This window comes from Centruroides vittatus, unplaced genomic scaffold (genome assembly GCF_030686945.1).
Source record: "Centruroides vittatus isolate TY-2023 unplaced genomic scaffold, ASM3068694v2 contig_917, whole genome shotgun sequence".
Lineage (NCBI taxonomy): Eukaryota > Metazoa > Arthropoda > Arachnida > Scorpiones > Buthidae > Centruroides > Centruroides vittatus.
In genome coordinates, this window is record NW_027122604.1 from 223840 (window position 1) to 251113 (window position 27274).

At 31.3% G+C, this 27274-nt stretch overlaps 1 protein-coding gene across 1 annotated transcript in view; it reads left to right on the forward strand.

The window, feature by feature from the left end:
• LOC136984363 (solute carrier family 12 member 6-like) overlaps positions 1-26049 on the forward strand; it is an 83407-nt gene extending 57358 nt beyond the window's left edge. The window contains 16 exon segments of the mRNA XM_067281321.1: positions 2254-2311; positions 3747-3865; positions 4528-4702; positions 4774-4872; positions 5094-5213; positions 6743-6936; positions 7151-7230; positions 7316-7404; positions 9594-9700; positions 13017-13133; positions 14677-14766; positions 14889-14980; positions 20451-20495; positions 20497-20559; positions 20640-20878; positions 25887-26049. Coding sequence (XP_067137422.1) covers positions 2254-2311; positions 3747-3865; positions 4528-4702; positions 4774-4872; positions 5094-5213; positions 6743-6936; positions 7151-7230; positions 7316-7404; positions 9594-9700; positions 13017-13133; positions 14677-14766; positions 14889-14980; positions 20451-20495; positions 20497-20559; positions 20640-20878; positions 25887-26034 — 1835 coding nt within the window. The 3' untranslated portion in view covers positions 26035-26049.
• Positions 26050-27274: the final 1225 nt, after the last annotated feature.

A 27274-nucleotide genomic window follows, 5' to 3' on the forward strand; every position in this document is an offset into this window, starting at 1 on the left:
TTATAAATTAATATTTTTCGTGAATTTATAATTTTATTATTTTCTTAAATTAATAATTTAGTTTGAAATTTATCTTAAATTATTTATACCGGTTGTTCCGTTAAAAAATGCACCATAGGAGCACATGACAAAGAATGCCACCCAGCATACCATAAAGTACGGGGCCTTGTCTTATTTTTAATATTCTGTGAAAAACTTTTGACTTTCTTCATTAATGCTTTAGGGATCTGTTTTCTATTAGGAATTTTTTTCTCTTGTCTACAATATGGCAAATGTCTCTGAAATTTGTTTTGCTAACTGAGAAAAAACAGAAAAATTTAAATAAATTACATCTTATTACATACTGCTTTGTTGAAAAGAAGGAAAAGTTAATGTAAAATATAGGAATAGCGACCAATCTACCAAAAAAAAAAAAAATTGGTGATTGAGCAACAACTTCTAGGTTGTTTTAAATCATAAAACATTTTATTCATTTATCATTTTATGATTATATTCAACTTCACTGAAGTGTGGAAGTATCAGCTCATTTGGATATTCAAATAAGAGAGAGAATGGGATGCCACCTTCCCCAGACATGTGAATTAGCTGAGATGGTCCATATCCATGGCCTCCCATTTTTCTGATTTGATGTTATAAGATTTCTTTTATTGGGTTATACAGGGTGTATCAGAATGACGTTTTAAAAATTTGGCGAATTGTATTGAAATTTTGAACGTTTTGATATAAGGAACCCATAGCTGGAAGTGTGATATAAAGTTTCTACAGTGGTAGGAAGTGCTTGACCGTCCTTCACTTTGGTAGCTACCCATTCCATCATGTTATTGTTCTTCACTTCTACCTCTGGGGTTATGTAAAGTCCCTTGTGTACGCAACACCTGCAGGAACAGTTCATGAGCTTACGGAGTGCATCTTTACAGCATTTAATACCATCAGAGGGGAGCGTGACATCTTACAGAGAGTTGGACAACACATGGTTCATCGTTGCACACGATGTAACGAAGTTGGTGGTTGTCACATTGAAAATTTACTCTAAAGTAGTGCAGCCACTGATTCGATGTACAGTTTGATTGTACTCTACTGTTTTGTCAATAAAACTTGTCATAAATACTGTATTCTTCTGTTTCATTCAGCATACCGAGCGCAAAGTGCAAAGTGCTGTAGAAACTTTATATCACATTTCTGGCTATGGGTTCCTGATACCAAATGTTCAAAATTTCATCCTCTACAATCCCCCAAATTTTTAAAACATCATTCTGATACACCCTGTATGAAAGCATTTTCTGAACAGCAGTTACAAATATTATATAATTACAACAGCACATAATTGATGCTTCCACACAGATAATGGCAGAGCAGCTTATGAGGGTTGAGGAAGAATTTATGGATTTTGTTGTGTATTGTCATAAGGTGGAGGATGCCCATTTTAAATGGTTAGTGAAATAAAATGTCCTTGCAAATAATTTCATTCTCATTTAGATTTTAAAAGAGTTTCTTTTTTCTTCATTTCAACAAAGCACCATGAAATAAAATAATATTTAAATTTCATAATCTTGTGTTTTTTTCTATGTAGTGCAACTTATTTTAGCCATATCTTTCATATTGTCAACAAGAGAAACAATTTATAATAGAAAAAGATTTATAAGGCATTAATGCACAACAGTCAAAACTTTTCCACATAATATTGAAAAAACCCTGTATTTCATGCCGGGTGGCATTCTTGCTTTGTCATGCATTCTTATAGTGCATTTTCTATCAAACACTTGGTATAATTTAAAATATTCAAAATGACTGGATGGCTAAGGTAACTTTTTGAAGGATGATCTGTTCTGCACTATCCCACGCTGACTCTAGGATGGGTGTAGGAAAAAATATCTTCTTTTAAGAGATATATATACCTATTATATATTTAAACCACTTGCACCCTCACACTTATAACATGTATATTTTCATGTGCATTTATCTTTTAAATAAATAAATCTTTACAAAATTAATAATGATAACTTTAAGTTTTTTGAAGATTTAACTAAATTTGTATTAAAATTCTGATTATCAGACTGTAAAATAGTTCAAAGCTCAAAAGAAATTAATTTCTAGCTTTTAAATTACGACAAAAAAATATATTTCAAGTTTTGGCTGTAACTGTACCATTGATAAGAACAGAATTGAAATCTATCATGTTAATTGTAATTTAAAATAATATATACTGTACAATTTAATTTTCCAACTAAAAAATATTACTTAACAGTTAGATAGATCTTTCTGGTGTGTTACTATTTGGTGCATCTTTTGATAATTTGTTTCTCAGAGATAAGTAAGTTTTGTAATTATTAATGTTAAAATTATTTAAACATTGTGAATCCAATAAATAAGTATCGTGTAATTTTTATATAATTGTAAACTTTTAATATTGTAGTATTGATTTATCAAACAGTAATGGTTAGAACCCTGTCACAGGAATAAAGTTGAATACATTAATGTTTTTACAATTAAAATGATGCATTATTAAAACAAAAATGTAATAATACAATTAAATTAACTTTACACCTTAAATCTGTTAAGTTACATACATTAAAAAGTTATTTAAATTACAGATTTGAAACATGATCATAGAAACTTTTAATATTTAAAAAATAAAAAAAAAATGGTTTTTATTAGGATAGACTCAAGGTCTATATAAGAAAGTCAGGAGCCGTCATTTTGGGACTTTTTAAGTCGCATGTTTAAAACAAACTTGTATGAGCAGTCAGTTTTATACGACATTAATTAAACTAATTTATGCAATTTTAGTTAAATTAATGTCGTACAAAACTGACTGCTCGTATAAGTTTATTTTAAACATGTGACTTAAAAAGTCCCAAAATGGCGGCTCCAGTACGCGTGTCCTGACCTTCTTATATAGATCTTGGATAGACACAAATAAACAACAACTAACCCGTTATATATAAAGACACCAACCAATGCTGAATTATTGGGCTAGAAAATGGCTATAGCTGTTTTCTAGCCCGATAATTCCACATAGGTTGGTGTCCTTGGATAGACGATGATGATTGTCCAAAATTTACATACAGATTTTGGCTATAATTGTTAGCATTATTGTAATTGTACAGAATTGTAGGTGAAGAGTTTCTATATTTTTTGTAACTTTTTATTTTAATTCACACTGTAGCTAAAATTTTAGAAATACTTTTAGAGATTTCATTTTATAGATTTATTTTTCTTCTTACTTAACTAGTCTGTTGAAATACCACTTTTAAATTTACTCCTGAATAACACAAGTAAATTTGATGAAATTGAAATGATATCACCAAAAGTTAGGATATATCCAGGGTGAGTGCTTATGGTGCTATAGCATCCCCTTGATACCAAAGCAATCAGTTTTGTTAGTTTAAAAATAAAAAAAAATAACATTATCCAAAAACAACAGGAAGTACATGCCATGAGTCTGTCTTCAGCAGCACTTGTATTCTCAAAATCTTAGATATATCACTACTTTTATTAATATAAAGGTGTATTAAGTCATCTACCTATCATCTATCTATTTTTTGCACATTACTGCTATTAGAGATACATTCTTTACAGTCTTAAATATATATTTTTTTTTAACATTTATCAAATTTCCTAGCTTTTTTTTTTAAGTTGCTTATGTTAAAAATAATGGATTAATATTTTTAACATAAATTAGTTTAGTTATGAATTAAATTTTACAGAGAAATATATGCTGATATATAGTTTTGCTATTATTATAGATTTGGAGATAGTATTGGTGGAGGATTAGCAGTGGCTCATTTAGCCTGGCCTCATCCAATAGTTATTGTAGTTGGGTCCTTCCTCTCTACTATTGGAGCTGGATTACAGTCTCTTACTGGTAATGAGCAAATTAAGAATAATAAGTATTTTTTAAATAATACAAATTTTATCATTGATTATCCAGATTAATTTTATAAGTAAAATGAAATGAATAAAATAAGAATGATAACTTTAATTTATGAAATCAAATACACATTAAGTGTTCTTCAAAAAATTTGTGTAATGAAATTTTATTTTTAGTTCATAAAGCTTTATACATTTAATTGATAAAATTCAGTCAATGAATAAATAGTTATGATTAATTCTTACCATTTATCAGTAATCAAAAATAAGCTAATTGGAAGTATACTGAATCTTTTTAATATTTTCAATTAGCTGAATTAATTTCTTTGTAGTGTATTATCTTGAAGATGCTTCTCTACTTTAAGATTTTTTTATAATGGGAAAAATTCTTTTTTATAATAATAAATTAAATACAAAGTATGAAAGTATTTATTCCAAGTTGTTATACTTTTTATACCAAATTTGACAAATATACTTGACAGAAGAATTAATATTTGTAAGCTTAAAATTAGTTTTAAAAATAGAATTATAATTAATAAAAATTTTGTATATAATAGTGTACTTGTATCTTTGTTTTTGCTATCTATTATTATATTTATAATATTAATTTTGTAATTTAAATACTAGTTTTTTTGTTTTTTAATTATTATAAATCAGGAGCTCCACGATTACTTCAAGCTATATCAAAAGATCAGATTATTCCTTTTTTAAATGTGTTTTCGGTTAGTTCTGCCAGAAACGAACCGACACGGGCACTTTTTTTAACTTTGGCAATATGTGAAATTGGCATTTTAATTGGAAATTTAGATTACATTGCACCTATACTTACTATGTAAGTAAATAAATTTTTATAATTTATAAATGCTTAATTTTAATAAACTAAAATTTAAAAAATTTTTTCAGGTTCTTTTTAATGTGTTATATGTTTGTTAATCTGGCCTGTACTCTACAGAGTTTATTGAGAGCTCCTAATTGGCGACCCAGATTTAGATACTATCATTGGTGAATATAGTTTTTTTCCTGTATTAATTATTATAGAAATAAAAACACTGACAAAAATTTAAATGAAAATCTGTTTTTTGGAAAGATATATATATATATATATATAAAATTTAAAAGTAATATACAAAATTAATATATATGTATTTTTTAATTTAAATTTTTGTAATGCTATAATGTTGTTGTATACAAATTGTTTATATACAATAAAAGGAATTTTTTAGGTCTCTCTCATTACTTGGAGTTGGTCTTTGTTTAGTAGTGATGTTCCTTAGCAGTTGGTATTATGCTTTAGCTGCAATGGTTATTGCTGGCTGCATTTATAAATATATTGAATATCGAGGGTAAATATATATATTTTTTAAAATTTTACGAATTTTATGAAAATTTACATTTTTCAATGAATTATATTTTTGTTTTTAATTTCAAAGACTTAAAATATAATTACATAATAATAGTATAAAATATTAAAATTAATTAACAGTTATTTATTTAAAACAATTATGTATATTATAAAGCGTACATATGAAGGATGTAATCATATGAATATTTGCATCCTTCAAAGACTGTATTTTGTTTTGTTACCCAACAGTGAAAACAATCTGGTTTCATTTTAACTGCACCACATGTATGATGGATTAATGCAACCTAGGATTAATGTCTTAGACACTTGAGTATTAGTATGCCAAATGGGATAGCTTTTTTCAAACTGGGACACTTCCTACATGTTATTTTGTAATGTGTTAGTGTTATGTTGTGATTCAGGAATGATCTTGTAATTTGAGCAAAGTTAAATTTTACATTAAATTTTCATAATCTATCATAAACAAGCTATAGGCAAGACCACAATCTCTGATACCCAAGAAGGCAAGACAAGTCAGTAACACAACAACGAGGCTATGGATCATTTTTTACAATCATAAAGAGATTGTGTACTGGGAATTTGTTTCTTCAGTCAGACTTTTTACTGTGACATTGAGTCACTGTGAAGGACATTTGTTGCAAAAGATCAGAACTTTGCAACTGAACTTGGCTCCTTCATCATGAGAACACTTTTGCACATGTGGCCTTGAAAATATGAGAGATTTTGGAGAAAAACAACATTTGTCTTCTTCCACACTTCTTAATCACCAGATTTATCCCCTTATAACTCCTTTTCATTCTCTAAGGTGAAATTGAAGCTTGAGGTAAAATTTTGATTCTTTTAGAATTGCAGGAAGTACTTCAGAATTTTCAAACCAATGACTTCCAAAAAGCATTTGAGGCTTAGCAAAAATAATGGGATTGCTGTATAAATGCAGGGAAGGACTACTGTTAAGAGGATGATGGTCAGATTTAAATTAGTTAAGTATTAAAATCTTTATAGACCAAATCCAGTTTCTTGATCACACCTTGCGTATATAAATCAAATAGTATAGATGTGCAAATATATAAACCTCTGCTCTTTTATTTATAGAAACATGAATTCCAAAATTACTGTGCAGACAAAATAAAAATTTATGGAGAAGAAAATGTTTTATATGTAAAAAGTTGATTAAGTTTTTCTCCTAAAATAGGAATAAAATGCAACAATTGTTAACAGCTAGAAAGATGTAATAAGCATCCATTAAAAATTCAAGAATTCAAATAATTCAAGATTGTCCATAAAAATTATGGATTCCTTAACAAATATAAATCATCATAAAATTAAGTTATGCGTGCGCACACAGTTTTTATATTATTTATAACTGTGCGTTGCAATGAACATATTACTATTAATAAAGCAGTTAAAAATAGTGATGATAAATATACAATATTTTTTTAATTAGATAAACTAATTGATAACTTTATTAATTATAAGCATTTATAAATTTATATTCATGTATTATTTTAGAGCTGAAAAAGAATGGGGTGATGGTATACATGGTCTCGCACTTTCTGCTGCACGATACAGTCTATTAAAATTAGAAGAAGGTCCACCACATACAAAAAATTGGAGACCTCAAGTATTGGTCCTCTGCAAGTTAGATGAAGAATTAAGTCCTAGATACCGAAAATTATTTACCTTTGCTTCACAATTGAAAGCGGGTTAGTTTAAGCTTCTAAAATACTATTTAAAAATTTTAATCTATGACTTTAAATTTAAAAAATCATGGAATGACGATATTTTATTCGTATGAAAATATTCTTAGAATGTGAAATATTTAAGCAATAAAGTCTAGTTTATATACGTAACTGAATTCTTCATTATTATTTTTTTTAGTTCAAGTTTACATAAATTTTATTTTCTAAATTTTTTTAGGAAAAGGACTCACAATAATATGTTCAGTTTTAGAAGGAGATTATTCTAAAATGTACAGTGAAAGCCAGGCAGCTAAATTAGTAAGTTTATATGAAAATAATTCTAATTTAAATTTAAGAATAAGAATTTTTATTCATATAAATTTACAATTTTTTTTTCATTCAGAGTTTAAGAAGAATAATGGAAGAAGAAAAAGTGAAAGGTTTTGCTGATGTTGTTGTTGCTAAAAATGTATCTGATGGCATTTGTCATTTGTAAGTAAAAATTAATATAACAAGTCATTTCATATAGACATTATAATAATCTTATTAATAATTAGAAATAACAAAGAAATTTTTTAAGCTCTGTTTTAATATTACTCTTTTAATTATTATTTGCTCCCAATACAGTAGTTTAAATTTACATAAATGAAGTAGTAAATGCCAGCAAAGCTATTGTTTAATGGCAGTAAAAAAAAAACAATACTGGATGATTCTATTTACAATTATGACAATTTCTAGTTTTACTGACTAACATTAAAAGGATATTTTAAAACAGTTATATTATAATTATTAAATATTCAAGTTAAAAATTATATAATTCATCCAGTACTGTTTTTCTTTTACTGCCATTAAACAATAGCTTTGCTGGCATTTAGTACTTCAGTTATGTAAATTTAAACCACTGTTTTGAGAGCAAATAATGATTAAAAGATTGAAGACTAATATGAAAAAAGAGCATAAAAATTCTTATTTAATCAAAGATAATGATAACAATAACTGAACTCTGATTATAATATAGTTTTATAAGTAAAAATATACTTATTGAAACTTGTAGGTACCAAAACATATAACATTAGATGATAAAAATACAGTAGAGCATCGATTATCCGACCCCCGATCAACTGTCACATCGGTTAACGGACTACGTTCTAGTCGGCAAATTCAAATGTCCACTAGTGATGTGGCGCTACAATATTTGGCTATGTCTTGGCTACTTTAATATTATTTTTGTTAAATTTTTGCGTGTTTTAGCCGGAAACACTGGCTCGACCACGAAAGGGAGGCCAGTATTTAAACCAGGCTTAATTTTCTATTTTTTCTTTTGTGCAAAATAAAGAAATAATTTAACAATGATTATTATTTTAAAAATAATTTTGTTAGGCTTAACATCGATGAAAATTCAACGCGAAGTAGGTTAATAGCGATATACTAATACACTATACAAATAATGTATTTTTTCATACTTTTCGGTTATCCATTATTTCAGTTATCTGACCAACCTCAGTCCCCAATTGAGTCAGATAATCGATGCTCTACTGTACGCATTATTACAATAAATGGAATCTTCTATATTTATGAATATTTCATAATTATATTTTTAATATATTAAAAAGTAGTGGGTGATTTTAAATGTAGAACTAATGTGTACTTTGCACTACATACTGCAGCTAATTTCTGATAAGTTGATAATGTTTAATTTCAGTATTTAAAGAATTTTGTAAATAAAATCTAAAAAATTATTATTAAAAATTATAATAATTAATTTAGATAAGAGATGGTGCCTAACGTCTACATCTAGTACCAAATTACTTAGTATCTAATCATCAATAATAGTGAATTTATAACCTGATCGATTATGGCGATTGTATGGTTGTGTAATATTTAAAGAAATGAAATATACACACAAAACAATTTTATATTAAAATAAAGTAACAATATGTAAAAAACATTTGTCTTTCAGTTCAAAATGTATATTCTTTTTAAAAATTACTCCAGAGAATTTGACATTAGTTCCTTTAACTTTTTTAACATCAATAGTCAAAACAACAAAGATAAATGCTGACATATATTAATACATAGGTAGTAAATAAATAGGATATATATCTAATTAATATAAAATATTTAAACTTAGCTGAATTAAGCTATAAAATTATTACTTGTCAGAATTAATATTTAATAATGAAATCAATTAAAATTCTAATTTAAAAAAAAATTATTCTAATGCTTGTATAAATTATAATTATTTTTAAAAATATATACTTGTACTTACTTTACTTGTTAATTAAAATTTAAAAATATCGTATTTTATACTTTTAATATAAATGCTAGTTTGTGAGAGTTGATTTGTTTGTGACAGTAATAGTAATTTGATTCTAAAAATTTACAGTAACATATACATGCATTATATGATATCAAATTTCTTTGTCGTTGTGATAAACTAATAAAAACTCAGTTTTATAATTAATAAATAATGTAAGAATTATTTTTAATTATTAAAAACAATAATTCAAAAAAGTTTCCATTTAATTCCTGAATACAGTTAAATATTTCTGTTAACAGTAAAGGAGGACTTTTTCTATGTCAATAAAGATTGATTTATTTTAATGAGAAATTATTTAATATATATTAGCATACATTACAATATTTAGGCATTAATTTGTGCATTATAAAATTACATGTAGAATTCAGACAGCTGGCCTTGGTGGAATGAAACACAATACAGTAATTCTTGGTTGGCCTTATGGATGGAGACAATCACCTTATGAAAAATCTTGGAAAGTGTTTCTTGGTAAGAATGTTTTAATCTTAGAAAATGAGTAAGTGATTATAAATTATAACTTGTGGAGAACTGCGAAGATCTGTAGTGTTAAAACTCGCAGGTAATGGGTGATTTTGATTACCACAAGGAGAGAGAAGCAAGACAGTCACTTAAAACTAATCTTTATTTACAAAATCATATATACAGATATACACGTTATCCATCACACAATAGGGTGCAGAGCACGTAGCGGTTCACAGAGTCCTTTAGCAAAGAGTAAATTAAAACAAAACAAAAAAATTCCAACAAACAAAAAATGTCCACTCGGTAATATTGCAAAGCAGGCACTTAACTCACGTATATAAATTCTATCCCGTGTTTCACTATTCCTTTTTGCGATGGAGACGGATTACAAGATCACCAAACTCCACCACAAACGAACAAAGAAAAATTCACTAGTTACATCTACAGCTCCCCAAAGGACGACACACTCCTAACAGCTGAAAGTCCGGAACCAGAAAAAATGCCCTGTGCTGGTCCGCAATCCCATGCATATCAACCCCACCACCAACAATGCTGCCATGCAAAAAACCGCCCAAAAGTAAACAAAAGTAATTTTTTATTTATTTTTTTTTTACAAATATCGATTACAAATAAAACCGCGCATACATTAAAGGAGATGATAATTTACAATAATAACATTAAAGAAATCAAAAGAAAACAATTTATTTTTATAACAACAATATAGGCTGACAATATATAAGAACGACACAAACTACTACTAAATATTCTTAAGTTTCTCAAGAAGAAACTTATATTCTTTACTAAAACTGAGTATCCACATGAGTAATTTCACTACACCAGACATGTAATCATGTGATTTCTGCACAATTCACATCACTGATATCCACTACACTTCATTCTTATGCTATCTAGTAGAAAAAAGAATAAATCAAAGATGAATGACAACAACACAACCATCTTAGTGACATACTTGTTCTTTGTAGAAATAGATTTATTATTTTATTTTTTCATCTTTGTAATAAAAGGAATAGGAAGTATAATTAGATGGCCAAGTGGTTAGGATGTCAACATATTGCTCTGGGAAACCTGGAAATGAATCTGGAGGGTCCAAAAACCTCGGGAATTTTTTGGGGTGGTCTGTCTCAGATATGTCAGGCCTGTCCCCCCACCAATTTGCTGTTAAAAGACCTTCTTGATGTCCACAAGTAAACAGAGGTTAAAAAAAAGTCTATCAAAAATTTCAAGAAAATTGCAAACTATTTTATTAATTTCTATTTTTGCATTCATCCACCTAGCTATGTTGTAGAAAATGACATAAAACCATCTGATGACATTTACTCCTTACTGAATGGCTGTATCTGATTCGTGTGATGAAAAACGTTCATCCAGCTCTAGCATCTTTATTGTTTCTAATTGTGAAATTTTGACACTTATTTTTTCTAGATCACAGACAGTGTCAAAAGCATTCAAATTGCAGACCAAAATTATTCATATCGATATCAAGATTAATATTACCAGCATATTATTTCTTAACTTCATTTAATGAATTAAATTAAAAAGTCATTTAATTTATTAATACACTCAGATTTTTGTATAATGAAGTTCTGTATTATGAATTTTTTTGTGGAATGTTGAAAATGTCATTTTATATTTAAAAATTTTCCTATTTCAGGAAGTTAATTTCTACATAACAAACTTTTATAAGTTGAAAGAATAAAATAAAAAACAATTGATTTTCATATTGCTGCGATAGTCACACAAGTGTACAATAGTCCACAAGAGGCAGTACACAAAAAAATAACAATAATTATTTAATTTTCTTTACATGATTAGCAATATACAAGATTCTTTCGGATTCCAACTCTTAATGTTATACAGTATCCCAAACTGGGGCGAAGAATCGAGCAAATACAGAACAAAAAAACACACTTGCGACAAATAAGAAAAGATGGACTTGTAATCTTACGATTAACTTACACTAAATTATAAACTAAAAAGGAAACGAAGAATAGCAAGAAGTTTTAGTACGAGGTATGATAGAGGAGGTTATAAGGAATACCCGAGTTCTCCGTTTGGTATTGACGCTCTTCTGGTGGGGAACCACTCTAAATTATTTCTTGCTGATCTTTTTCGGATCTCTTCAAAGATTCTCCTTTTACAAGGGACGTTGTCTCTCTCTCTTTACGTTAGCAGGGCCTTTTCTCTTTCTGTAGGCCACCTTCATATCATTTTGTCCTTCTTGACGACAAGCAGGAGCGTAACTTTCGCACGTCTACCTTCACTGAGAGTCCGATCCAAGAATGAACCTTCTTATCATTTTAGTAGCTTCAGGGACTTCACTTCCCATTGTTTAATGTGGTTTGTGTAAAGGGTTACCCCACCCACAGGAAGGAATGTTAATAGAAAACTTGAGAAAACAAAAGGAAGAACAAAGAAGAAAGAAAACTTAAATCTAATATATACATTAATATGGCATATTGCCACATTGCAAAATATTTCTCTGTTCTGAGAATCTGTACTCTCATAACAAAGTTAAAATATATCTGTATTCAAGAACAGTTTCAAATAAACAATTGTTTTGATATTAAATGTAAAAACACGTAAACAGATAATAAAAATATTTTCTTTACTTGCCACACCCATTTTAGACTGTTCTACATAATTTGGCAGAGGCGTAGCCTCTAAAGAAAGGTCGTCTCTGCTGTGGAGAATAATTTGTTCCTGGTGATTGAACGTGGCGAGTAAAGAAGATATTTTTATTATCTGTTTACGTGTTTTTACGTTTAATACTGTATTTCCGCCAGCCCTATTTTACAAAAAAATTGTTTGTATAATTCAAACCTAAGAAAACATTCCTATGAAAGTCTTTATCATCTAAAGTTAGAATTGTTTATTGAAACTAGCAACTTTTGTTAAAATATACAAGTAAAGATTACTGATTAATTTTTAATATAAATATGTAAGAGTACTTATTATTTCAATTTTAATACTTCTCAATTTCAATAGATACTATACATGAAAAAAAATCAAAAGTCTTACATAACATTGTTTTGCTATTAATATAAATACAAGGATATTTTTGTAAGAATAAAACGTTATTCAGAACACTGTTTTCTTTTTCACTATTGTTATCTTTTCTACTTAATGAATTCTCTGCCTTTCCTGGAGGCACTTTCTTCCATGGAAGTTTAACTCTGTTTAATTTTCCACCATTCAATATTTATTGACTGTGAAATTTAGTAATATAAATAAAAACACAATATAAAATATATTTTATTATGTTATAATTTATTAACATTTAAATATGTATTTTTTTTTATAGATTCTGTAAGAGAAGTTACCGCAAGTAAAAATGCCTTATTAGTGCCTAAAGGTATTGATCAATTTCCAGAAAGCACACAGAAATTAAGTGGAAACATTGATATTTGGTGGATTGTTCATATCCTTGGGATTAAAATTAAAATAGTTTATAGTATATTTTCTATAATTTTCTTAATTTTTTGATCTTCAAAATAATTTACTATTAGTCATTCAATGTATGCAATGCACTTATTATAATACAAAAATCTAATAATAGCCTGTATATCAGTGAGCATTGGTTTAGATATTCTATGATAAATACATCCATTGACAAAAAAGTTACACCAAGAATGACACATTGAAGGAAACCTTATCAGTGTGAACATAATGACAGTGGTAATAAGTGATTAAATGTCATAGCAATTGTCCCTTTGTCCCAACACCTTACCATGGTCAGATCAGAATGGTCCAGATCCAGATGGCAGGCAGTTCAGCAAAATGGCATCCTGCTTCCCTCAGCTCAATGATGTGGTCCTTTCTAAACTCTCAGCTGTGTGGAATGTCTTTGACTGCATCGTGCATAAATTCCTGGCATTCCAAGACTTCCAAACAACAGGTACACTGAAAATGCTTAACACAGTGAACCTCTGTGAGTCTTTTCATAGAATATTGGAGTAGTGGTTTTAAGGCATTCTGGTGGCATTATCTGGTTGGACTACAATAATTTACATATTTGTCTGAGATATAGAATTGTCTACAAAACTTGGCATACAACTATCTGGGTGTTTAACATTTCTTTTGTCTGTTAATTCATGATAATATACCCATTATCATTTGGAAAGTAACATAATTTTTGCCATAGGACATGGTAGCATATACTTGACAAAGCTAAATTGTATGTATGTTAGTTAGATGAGCAATAACACTTTCTAAATAATGGGTTTGTTAGATCGTTACTTTCGATTGGATAATAGAATGTCGTGTAGTCACTATGAAAAGATTTTTTTAAAATTTGTTATAGAAGTGACACAATGAGGCTTTTTTAAAGTTTAATTTAGTTTAAAGTTCAAATTTAGTTTAAATTTAATGAAGTATGTTTAAAATACACCATTTGCCAAAATATTTAAAAATGCAATTTAAGGGAAATTCTCTCGTCAAGCATGAATGTTACTGCAACGTAAGTGTGATCACCGATCATAAATCGATAAAACGTTTATTCTATAGCTAATATTTTCACAAAATAAGTAGCCTGTACTTTTTCCATCAGAACATAAAACAAATAGAACCAAAATTTCATCTGGATTGGACAAAAATTGCAGGAGTTATAAGGAATTCACTTGCGCACATACAGATAGACAATGGGTTTTATATTAGTAATTTCAGGCTTTTAAAACTTCTTAAGAAGATTGTCTTTTTATCTATCTGTAGTTAAAAAATATAATGTATGAGTTTAATTTTTTAAGAACATTATTTCTCTTCTTATCTAAATATATTTTATTCTATTATTTTAATGCATTTTATTAATCAAAATAACTAACATTATCCAAGAATTTAAACAAAATTATATTTAATTCCTAAATATGCTTCATTCTTCAGATTGTTATTACCATCAATTTCTTGCATAATAATAATTATTAATATTAACAAACGATGAATTTAAATATTTCCTTGACTTAGCATAAATGATGGCGGACTTTTAATGTTGCTTCCATTTTTATTGAAGCAACATAAAACCTGGAAGAATTGTAAACTTCGAATTTTTACAGTAGCACGTATCCTTTCATTAGAATGTAATTTTTTGTATATTATTTCCATTTCTTTCAATTAGATATGAATCATAAGCAGAAGTTTCAGATGTTTAAAAAAAAAAAACTTTGACTTAACGTAATTACAGAATTGGAAGATAACAGTATTCAAATGAAGAAAGATTTGACAACATTTTTATATCATCTTAGAATTGAAGCAGATGTTGAAGTGGTTGAAATGGTATAAATTTAATTTTTAATATATTTAAATATATATTGTGTGCACGAACGTACATACAAAATGTGTACAAACATTCTAAACTTAATTTATTAATAATATTCCCTGCTCAATGTATCTTTTTGTTAAACTTTGACAGTTTATGTTAAAGATTCAAATTTCTTAATGCTTATTGCTATAATTATTTTTAAACTCAGATATTCATAAATACCTTAAAAACAACAGGATTTTTTTTCACTCACTTTTCTTGTTACAGTAAGCTTTCTTTATAATGATCTTTAGGGGACCTGTCAAAAGCAGAGGACATCGAATTTTCTGAATATTTTCCACTTTTTATTTTATATAAGAAAAATATTCCAAAATTTTTATTTTAATTGACAAGACTATGTCTTGTTTGTAAAATTGCGGTGCCATTACGGGTGCACACCTTAGAGGTATAGTGATAGTGATAGTGATAGTGTGTGAAAGAAATGGCATACCCAGGGGTGTGGCCAATAAGAAAGGGGGTGATAGAGAGGATGAGAGAAGGATGGGGGAAGGGAATGGGGTGGGGGAGAAAAAGGGGAGGGAAAGAAGAGAACAGTAGAGCGATACGCAGGGACCAATTGGATGGGATCCTGAAAATAAAGAGTGGTGCGAGCAGTACAAATAAGCGTGTAGTAGACAGAGAAGAGTACGCTCTGAAAAGTAACAGTTGTACAGTAAAAAAAACAGATGTCCGCCCACTAAAAAACAGGATTGATAAGCGGGGGCAGATTGGAGGAGGACACAAAGGGGCTAGCCTTTATAATGTAAGCAGTAATAAGTCCAACAACTAGGTTATCGTTCTGCGTCCATTGTAAAAGTTCATTAATGGAAGATGCTTACAGAAGTTTTTCAGCCCATGGAAGATCCGTGTTGAGGAGAGGAGGACACTGAAGTTGCAGAGCCAATGATGACCTTCCGCTTGCACTACGTTATGCAGATTTCTGCGGTAGGAGGTGAACTTAGGGCAGGTGAATAAAACATGGAATGGATCCTCTTCTTCTACGATGTCACAATTGCACTTATGGTTTCCTTTCTTGAGGAAACGATTAAGGTACGCCCAGAAGTTCCCGTGCACCGTCATAAGCTGAGGGATGGTATGGTTGGTGTAGAAGAAGGATAAGTTAAGACGTGTGCTGACACTTGGGAGAAATTTGTATGTGTGCCGGCCAGTGGTGCCCGTATCCCACTCTTTTTGCCAGATGGTACTGTGTAGTTCGTGCAGTTCTCTGCGAAGAGTAGAGAGAGGGATGGCCTCATAAGCATAGGAGTCAGCTATCTTGTGGGCATTCTTAGCCAGCCTGTCGGCCCTTTCATTACCAGGATTCCCAGAGTGACTCTGAACCCAATAGAAATTGATGTAGGCTGAGTTATTGATTTCATTAAGGAGATTAAGACTTTTGTCAATGATGGGCAGTTTTTGGTTCCGATTTTTTATCTGATGGAGTGCCACACGACTGTCTGTGATGATGTTGACAGTTTTTCCCGAAAAGCAGGAGATATTTTGATTGATAAACTTCAGCGTGGCAAGGATGGCCAGGGATTCTGCCTGGTTGTTAGAGCATTGATTGCGCAGGCGAAGAGCAGTTTGCCAATGATGTTTCTTAGTGCTATTGACCAGGCAAGCAGAGGCACCCACAGCATCCCAGGTTTTTGAGCCGTCAGTGAAGAAATTTACTCCAGTAAGTGAGGGTGGTAAATTAAAGTAAATCCTATTGGTGGGAGAAATTGCAGGGTGGAGCCGGTTAATATTGCAGTTGAGGTCTATCCCGTAGTTAGAAATGTCATTAATCAATTTGCTGAAGGAGTCTGGGAGATGCATTTTGGAGATCGACTTTCTTAGTTCAGGTTCGGTGATGTTACGAAAATGAAGTTTCATAAGTAGAGTAGATTCCTCAGATACCTTGCAAGGATTACCAGGTGAATAGGAAGGAGCCCAGCGATGACCAGGAGGGCATTGGTTGGAGCGGTCCTATAAGATTTGGTGATTGCAATCGCAGCTTTACGCTGCACGGAGAGCAGTTTCCGTCTGATATGGATGTTGTTGGCTGCGTAGCCCCACTCCTCGCTTCCATAGGTTAGAATCGGTTCAATTGCACCTGTATAGATGAGCTGGCTGGTCCGATGATCAAGCCCCCAGTAGTTCCTGGCAATACTCCTGAGGGAGTGGTTGACACGAATTGCCTTATTGTACACATATTGAGTGTGATCCCTCCAGGTCAGTTTGGGGTCAAGGATTACCCCAAGGTATTTCATACTATTGACACATTGAATCCTTTGGCCCTTGATACGGATGGTCGGTTTTGACGTAATGGATTCTCTTAGGAAAGACCATACAGTAACTTTTATTATGGTTAATGATGAGGTAATTGTTTTTGCTTCAGTTGAGAATACTTTGTAGGAGATTGTTAGTGCGCTGTTGAAGAACCTCCATGATTTTGGTGAGAAAGCAGGACGACAGTGTCATCTGCATAACCTTGCAGATAAGGGTTGCCAGGGAAGTCAGAGGTATTGATAGAGTTGAGAAGCCCATCGTAAAGAATGTTCCATAGCGTTGGACCTGGTTTGGAACCTTGAGGGCAGCCCCTAGTGATAGCGGTTTTGTACATTATAGTTCCTTGTTCTATTGCTAGGGCAGTTTGCCCTGATAAATAACTTCTGAGGAACGCATGGATGTTGGCTGGACAGTTGAGATATTAGTCAGGATAGCAGGCTACCACACGTGGTCGAAAGTGCCCTTAAAATCAATCGAGACCACCATCGTTTGTTTCCCGTCACTTTTGGCATCACGAACATAATCAAGGATCTTACCTATTGCTTGGTGGGCACTCTTATTTCTCCTGAACCCATATTGGGATGGGTGAAGTGCATTCATTTTCTCCAAGTGATGGAGGATCCGTCCTCCCATTAAAGCATCCAGAACCTTTTCCAAAACAGCCAGGAGGGATATGGGGCAGTAGTCAAAGGGCTTGGTGGGGGAGGTGTCCTTAGTCTTGGCGATTAGCCTTACGGTCGCTTCTTTCCAGATGGTTGGGAAGTACTTAAGGTCCAAACATTTATTGAAGATAATTAAGAAAGTAGTAGGTATGGCCTCGTAGGCATGTTGTGCCATCTGCCAGTTAATCAAGTCAGGGCCAGGGGCCTTACGCTTTTTGATTTTATGAAATTTCCTACTTATCTCCTCTGAGGTGAAAGGTCTATTGTCGTCAGTCAGAAGGGAAATTAGGCTTTGATTTCTGATTTCTTGTTGCTTGGGATTATCATTGGTTGGATTATCAAGTGGGAAGAGGTCAGTAAAAATGACTTGGTAAGTTTCATTGAGGTTGATTGTCTTGTCAGTATCAGTTGAGATGGTAGCCAGAGGTGTCAGAGGTTTTTTCTTTCTAATGGCCATGTAATAAGGAGTTGACCATGGTCCATAGTGGTTGGAGGTGGTGCAGAACTCCTGCCAAGACTTTCGTCTTGTATTGTTGATTAACGTCTTGTAGTCCCTAAAAAGGGTTCTATATTCATCGGTTCTCAGAGATTTTAATGCCGGGTCGTCTGTAGTCCTGATCTTACATCTCGCCCTTCGTACCGCAGTCCGTTTGGCAGCTAATTCCCTATTCCACCAGGGGGCAGAGGGTCTACAGACCTTGACTTCGGTCGCAGAGTGAAAGGCCCTCTTAATGGCAGATTGTAAGGTGAAAACTACATTGTCACCTTAGAGGTATAAGGGGACATGTCAGGAGTTGCAATTTGACACACAGTATTAGATGCCCAAATCATGCATGCATAAGAAAACACCAGACTTGTAGATACTCGGGGGACTGAGAACAGAGTCAAAATAAAATACAAAATGGCGACATCCTTCTACAAACTGGCAAGAGTACAAGATTTGCTCATGCATATATCATTGGGAAGTTGGAAATGCAAACATTGTGAAATTGAATTTTGACAAATGAATGTTTGAAAAAACTGGCCACGACCTGCTGACCTTGACTGGCATTATTGCTACCCTCAATGAATAATAAATAATTGGGAAAGTAAAATCTACAATAAAAGAGGTCCACCCCATTTTTAGCTCCCACAACACAGAAGCATCCTGCATTTCAACCTAACATATCTGGTCACTTTAACCTAAGCATAGAAATTCATAAAAGCTATTAAATAGAATATCTTAAAAAGTATATTTATACAGTTGTAGGTGTGGATGTGTGCAGCATTCTGGGAGGGAGAGGTTACACGCTGTGAGACATGTGGGGGAAGCAGTCAAGTTAGCAGGGAGGGGAATGTAAGTAGGAAGACGTAGTGCAGAAAGTGCCAGACAGATGTCCACCAGATACAACATATGTATATTACGTAACAGACTAAAGAGGGGTGAAAGCCCGAAATGCGTCTCTAAAGATTATGGATTAAATAGATGAATTTGCCAAGTGTCTGTAAATTCACCAAGTCGTGACACCAAACAAAACAATAATTGAATCTATTGTGGAGTCTTTAAGAAAATCTATTAGAATTTCTTCAATGAATTAAATGAATAATTTACAATATCAAAATTATTTTTATATTGATATACAATAAATGTAATTTTAATTTTTTTAAATTTTATTGTTAAGGCATATTTTCACCAAAATGAGCAATTTGATTTACTTCATTTGTTGTTTCAGTGTTTGAAAGGTCACTGACAAGATTCTGACCACTTACGGGATTTTTATATCAATGGTAATATAGCATTATGCTTTTGGGAAATTAGCAAGGGCCGTCACTATTGGTTGTTACATCATGATGAGTCAGTAAATTGAAGGTCACTGTAAAGAAAGACTATTGTATTAATTATTGCTATTAGGAAACTATATAAATATGTTGTAAATACTTAGTTTCAAAAGAACATCTTACTCTTTGAATCATTTTATGAGTGGCTTAAATTCAGACTAAAAATAGTTCTAATTTTGTCAATAAGTATCTAGTTCTTTAAATCAACATTTGAAGTTGACTAGGCAGTTGACTATAGTAATTTGAAACTACCAGGTAGGCAAATTAAAAGTTTACTTGCAAAGTAGTATAAGAAGATTCGGTAACATTACAAGTCATAATTAGCAATGTTACAAACCATCCCTGCTTCTGTGCTTCTAACAAGTTTTGAAACTGCGACCTTCCATACATTGAAATGCAGAATCAATAAATTAGACAACTAGGTCATCATTGCTTGTTATTAATGTTTACATTAGCCATGAGATTTAAATAAAGTAAAATCTGATTCCATAAAAAATTTGCAGAAAAGACTTTAAAATGACATAAATTTCATTAAAAAGTGGAATTTGGCGATTCTCAAACTTTCCATATTAGTTAAATATATTGAAAGTAATAAATCCTCAAATTCAAAAGAATGTAAAACTGAACATGAAAGCTAAGCTAATACTTGTGAAAATATTACTAAGACTGATTGTATTTTTCTTTTATATTTTAGATGGATAGTGACATATCAGCATATACTTATGAAAGAACTCTTATGAATGGAACAACGTATCGAAATGTTGAAACATATAAGAGTAAATCGCAAGGATTCACTAAATGTCGTTAGTATCATTATAATATTTTTTTCCCGCGAGATAATTTAATCGTATTCATTTGTCACCGTTAATATTGCTATTATTAGCTCCAATCTATTGTCGATCATCATTTTGTTCAATCTCAAAGTCAAAGAAATCCTAAAGTGAGATTTATAGAAACACCACAAGAAGAAGAAGAAGATTTGTCAGAAGTGAGCTGTGATAAGCCTGAAGAAGGAAGAAGTTCTACGGAGAGAAATTCTCCAGAAAAATCATCAAAACCAGCAGAAACTTGTGATCAGAATAATAAGGAAAAATTTGACGACGATGTGTTAAATATTAAGCCGTAAGTAGTTGTTTATTTCAAAATTTTTATTAAGTAGTTTTAGCAGTATTCATATAAAGTTAAGACCTATATACAATTTTGCTTGAAATATTCCAATCTGTTTAATGTTATAAACAGAGTGTAATCTGTTAGTACCCTGTCAGAAAAGGGAGCTACTTACTAATATATAATAGCTGCAATAAAAAAAGTTAAACAAAATTAGAATTATAAAACATAAAACAGTCTCTGAAATTTGCTTCTGTGCAGGTACTAAATGTAAGGAAATATTGTATAGATGTTAAACCACTAATTACCTCACAAACTGTAAAATAAAATGATCTAAAACAAAAAATGTTTGTCTGAATTGAGCAAAAAACTCTTCAATGTCAAACATAGGCTTATCTCTGTATGTATGTGTGCATGTCAGGTCAGAAAGAAGTTAACAGAACTCTGTACCAAGGGTAAAACTTAGAATTATCCAACAAATCCTTCTCTCTTCGGATATGCTCTTAATTTACATATTCTAACTTTCAGCCTTCTTCATTAGAATTAGTCGGCAAAATTCCAAAACTAGCAATTAGCTTTAACTTTGGTATCCAATTATTACAGACTCAATTGTGTGAGATAGTATTTTATACAGCTGTTGTCTTGTCTCTATCTTGAGAATCCCTTATATTTTAAAAACATTCATTTGTAATAAAAGCAAATGTTAACGCCAAAATCTATTAGTGTCATGATATAAAGTATAACCTGGAACACTATGGTCAACTCTGAAGAGGTTTTGTTAAAAAATACTGTGTACTTTTTCCAATGTATACAAATAATCCAGACCAAACTGGACAAGCATAACATAACATTGCAAAGATGATAATTTGAAAACTTCAGATATAAGAAGTCAATTTATTTTTTACGTTAATTGAATTAACCTATTTATAGACATGAATCCTTATCAACATTTTCAATAGATGTTGACAAAGTAATTTTCCAAGAAAAGAAATCACAAATGGTTCTGAAAGTTAATTATCAGGTCAGTCCATAAGTTCATGCATATTTTTATCTACAAAACAAGCAGCAAAAAATTTTAATTAAATTTTATTTTAATCTATAATGTATTCACTATTATTTTGTACAATTTCTTGCCATCTTGATGGTAGCTTTTTAATCCCGTCTTCGTAAAATGATTTCGGTTTTGAATCAAAATATTCAGAAATAGCCTTTTTTACATTGTTCTCATCCTCAAAAGTTTTCCCTTTTAAAAAATTCTGCAAACTGCGAAAAAGATGATAATCACTGGGAGCAATATCTGGCAAATATGGTGGATGAGGTAAAATTTCCCAGTTGTAGCTATCAAGTTTCTGTACAGTTATTTTTGCAGCGTGTGGTCTGGCATTGTTATGCTACAAGAGAACCTGCTTTCTGTTCACTAACGACGGTCGACTTTTTTTCAATTTTTCATTTTAAACGCTCTAATTGCTCACAATACATTTGAGCTGTAATTGTTTGATTAGGTTCTAACAGCTCAAAGTGAATTACACCTGACATATCCCACCAAACAGACAAAAGAATTTTTTTTGGATGCAACCCACCTTTTGCAGTCGGTTTTGGCTGCTTGTCGCAATCCATCCATTGTCTTTTTCTCGTCACATTATTATAGAGGATCCGGTTTTCATCTCCAGTAACCAGCTTACCAAGAAAAGGTTCTAAAGCAATACGGGATAAAAGAGATGGGCAAATGTTTACACCTCGTTGTCGGTTAGCTATTGACAGTTCGTGTGGTATCCATTTTCCTAGCTTTGAAACTTTTCCGATTTGTTGTAGGTGTCTATGAACAGTTCCATGGGATGAATTTAAACGTTCCACAATTTCATCAACTGTTAAAGATGGTTCTGCTTCAACTGGTGCAGAGAGAGCATCATCATCAAAGTCAACGGGTCTTCCAGTACGAGCCTTATCCTCCACACTAAAATCATTGTTTCTAAATCTTTCAAACCACTTCTGCGCAGTCCTTGCATTAATTACAATTTGATTATTTACAGTATTTATTTTTTTGGCTGCATTTGTAGCATTCTCACCACTTAAAAATAAAAAGTATAAAACATGTCTTTTGTATTCATCAGTTACTTCCATTTTAACCAAAATAAACAACTGAAACGTTCACAATTCTGAACAGTATTATATGAATGAGATCCAATTTAACACTTTAGTGTAAAAATTATCACATAGACTGACATTTTTAACAGCAAAACAAGATTTTTCTCAAGGTCATAAAAATGTGCATGGACTTATGGACTGACCTGATATTTAAGTGTAATTATCTGTAAATGTTCATAATCATAAACTGGTTAATTACAAAATTCAGTTTTTGTTTACATTATATGTGAATTTATTAGCATAACTATCTGGGCAATTTTTTTTCTCCAAGATTTATAGAAAGAAAGGAAATTAAAGAAATTTAAACTTTTCTATAGATAATATGAACAACTTAAACTTAATCATTCAGGTTATTTTTTGATTATAAAAAGAATGTTTAAACAATAAAATATGGTCTAAAAATATGTTAATACAAAAGTAGTATAACTACCTTAATAAATAATTTAATTTCAACTTATTAAGGTAGTTATGCTCATCTTGTAACATCCTCAAAGAAAATTTGGCATATTCAATCTGTTGCCATTGTATCAAAGATTATCTAATGTGAGAGCCACTCTGAAAGTTTCCAGTTACAATGGCCCTGTGTATTGTTACTTTCTGTCTGTCCTCATATCCTCCCAAAGTACTCTCTCTGATGCTCAATGCACTGTTGCATGCAGTAGAACCAGCTTTGCAAGCACTGTCACCTGTCTTCTGAGATGTCTGCCAAGGTGTCTCTATGCAGCAACTGTCTCTTTCAGATTCTCAAAACAACATTCCTTGAGGACCTTCTTGGCTTTGGAAAACAGAAGTTGCAGGGTGCTAAATCTGGTCTATAAGGTGGATGAATGATCAACTGCACTCCAGAGTCTCTCAACTAGTTTACAGTTCTCATTGCTGTAGGTGCCGTTGCATTGTTGTGGTGCAGTAACAGTCCACGAAGGCTTGTTTTAGGGCACTGTTTGCAAATTTCTTGAAAGACTTGAGGAAGATAAATGGTGACATACCACTCAGCATCAACTGTCTTCTTAACTTCAAGGACTATGGTGACAACATGACTCTGTCTTCCAAAGAATGTTACTACCATTTTCTGACCAACACTTCTTGACATTTGACTTTGGGTCTTCTCCGACAAAGCACCATCTGTCAAACTGCAGACTTTCTCTTGCTTTTGAGATCATACTGGTAGATCCAGGTCTTGTCACCAGTGACAATGTCCCACACACGTTTTGAGCTTCCCTGTTGAAATTTTTCTAGTATATAGTGCCACCATTCCATACAATTTCTTTTTGCTGTTCAATCAGAGAATGTCTTAGTGGAGGCCTCATTCTTGATCTTCCTGACATGAAGATGATTGTGCAAGTCACCATTCACTGCTGCCAATCCAATACCAAAGATATCCTTATGGAATATACAGGATCTTCTCTAAGCAGTTTCTTGACATGAAACATGTTGACCGGAAAACTGCTTCTCTCCATCTTTAAGGCTGTTTCTGTTACGTCTAAGTTCTCTGAACCACCAGAATACTTGCATTCTGGATAGACAAGAAACAGGAAATGCTTCTTGCAAACGGTGGAGGCACTGGGACTCTGACAAACCAGATTTAAAGTCATATAACATCATTGTTCAGAAATGCTCCCACTTCAGCTCCATTTTCAACATCCAGATTTGGTGGCACTTCCAAAGTCAGCCGCTTCCTGCGTGCAGGAAATTTCAAGGACACCGGTTACCATTAAACACATGTACAGAAAATGTTTGGCGGTAACATATAACAGACTGTTTTTTTCGTATCCAGAACCTTTCGGAGTGACCATCATAAATTTGAAAAATTCAAAAAATTTTATGAAATTTTAATATAAGGTTTTATATTACTTGAATAAATGCTCAGAGTTCAAAATTTTACTACTCGGACACCTTATACTTCTGAGAAATTATTAATTTAATAATGCAAACGTTTTCTACCTGTTCCACAGGTCATCTTCAAGCAATTTTTACTTTTGGAATGTTATCTCGTGCAGGATCGAATGTATATGCGCACGATATTTCACGTTAGCATTATTAATTGGAATGAAGCCAAAGTTATCAAACAAGTACGCTCACCATTGTTAGCATTATTAATTGGAATGAAGCCAAAGTTATCAAACAAGTACGCTCACCATCGTTAGCATTAACCATGGAAAAATTTGAAATATACAGATCAGGGACAACAGGTAGATGTTTGAATTATAAAGACGCAACGAATTTGCCAACTGCGTGGAAATACATGATTGACAAACACCCCATTTAATCGAGCTTACAACGTATCCTCATCCCGTATAGAATATAGATATATATTATGTCAACATACATCCCAGATCAATACGTTTATTTAATTAATTTTATTAATGTTTTTATTATTGTTTATATTTTATATTTTACATGGAATGTTCCAACGGTTTTTTAAAATTTGAAATATCGTGCGCATATACATTCGATCCTGCACGAGATAACATTCCAAAAGTAAAAATTGCTTGAAGATGACCTGTGGAACAGGTAGAAAACGTTCGCATTATTAAATTAATAATTTCTCAGAAGTATAAGGTGTCTGAGTAGTAAAAAGGTTTTATATTAATAATACTAATTCGAACATTTCGATATATTATAATCTTTTAAAACAGGCATTATTTATTGTAGCAATTTAATCTTAGCATCTATTCTAAATACAAAAAAAAAGAGAGAGAGGTTGGTCTGATCATCATAAGAAGTAAATAACATTGACCGGAAAAGTGCCAAACAGTTCTTATTAGGATGATGATAAAAAAAATGTCTAATAATATGAGATGCAATGGTGCACTCTGTGCTTCTTAAATCTCAAAAGTTTGAAAAACCTTTCTCAGTTTTAATTTATATTTATTTACAGAGATGAAGCAAATGTAAGACGCATGCATACTGCTGTTAAACTCAATGAAGTAATTGTTACAAAATCTCACAATGCTCAGCTAGTCATCATCAATCTTCCTGGTCTTCCTAAATCTCAGAAAATAGAAGCAAACTGTATCCTTTTCTAAGTTTTAAAAATATTTAATAATTTGATTGCAGTAAAATGGATTCTCGTAATATATAAAGTGGTTTATTTTCTTACCTTTTAAAATACTGAAATAGTAAATAATCTTTTGCATGCTTATTTTGTAAGTTTTCCAATTTGCTAAGCTAAATTTAGGATTAGATATTTCAGAGAGAATTAATGAAGTAATTATTAAATTTAACACTATAATTCTAATTCCTATTTCATGTAGCGTTAATGTGTTGCATTCTTTTTAGCTATCAAAAACAACCCAATATTACAAATTTTATTTGATTGGGCAATTTTAATTACTTATAAAATATTCTCAATCATTACATTGATATCAAATTTGGCCTCTTTTTATATTTTACACTTTAGGAATGTAACAATTAGAACAATTAATACAGTGGAGTTATTTCCCAAATTAAAAAATTATCTTTAAAATTCTATTGCTAGTTAACAGCATAAATTATGCAAATGAATATTAGAATTTTGTTCCGATTTGTAAAAAAAATGCATATCAACAAATTAGAAAAAATGAAACTGAATTAAAAATTTTTTTAACTGTATGTGCACATGTATGTGTATAGCATAAATGCTGATTATATACAAATTATTGTGCTAATATAGTTCAAATTCCTGTTAATTTGGCAATTTATAATATAATTCTTTGATGTACTGAATTAATATAACAACAACAAGTACGCTCCAGATTTGCTCATAATTGTTTTTCCTGCGATGCTTTGGAAAGGCGGAAAGCCTCATATACTCTTAAATAACAACAAATTCTGTCAAAAAATATAGATATTTAAAAACTACTATCTAAACAGTAATTTTAAATAATAATGATATTCCTTTGCAAAACAATATATGAATTTATTAATTTCATAGCTTTAAATATATATATATATATACAGTAGAGTCCCGTACAACGCGGGGATTCGTTACGCATTATCGAAACCTGCGTTATCACGCGATTTATGAAAGTTTAAACCTTGGCCTATAAGTTGAAAAAAAATGTATACCTCTGATTGACAAAATTTGAGGGTTGTTGCTTGCTTTATTTGTACATTGTCCGGGACTCTACTGTCATTCGGATGTAATAAGGTTGTATGTTAAGGACTCAAGTAATGACCAATTACACGTGCACGAATTTGGCGAAACAACAGTAATTTATTCTAACAGTACAATAACCGCGAGATGCTTCCTAACCCTCAAGTTTACACGATACACGACTTAAAACT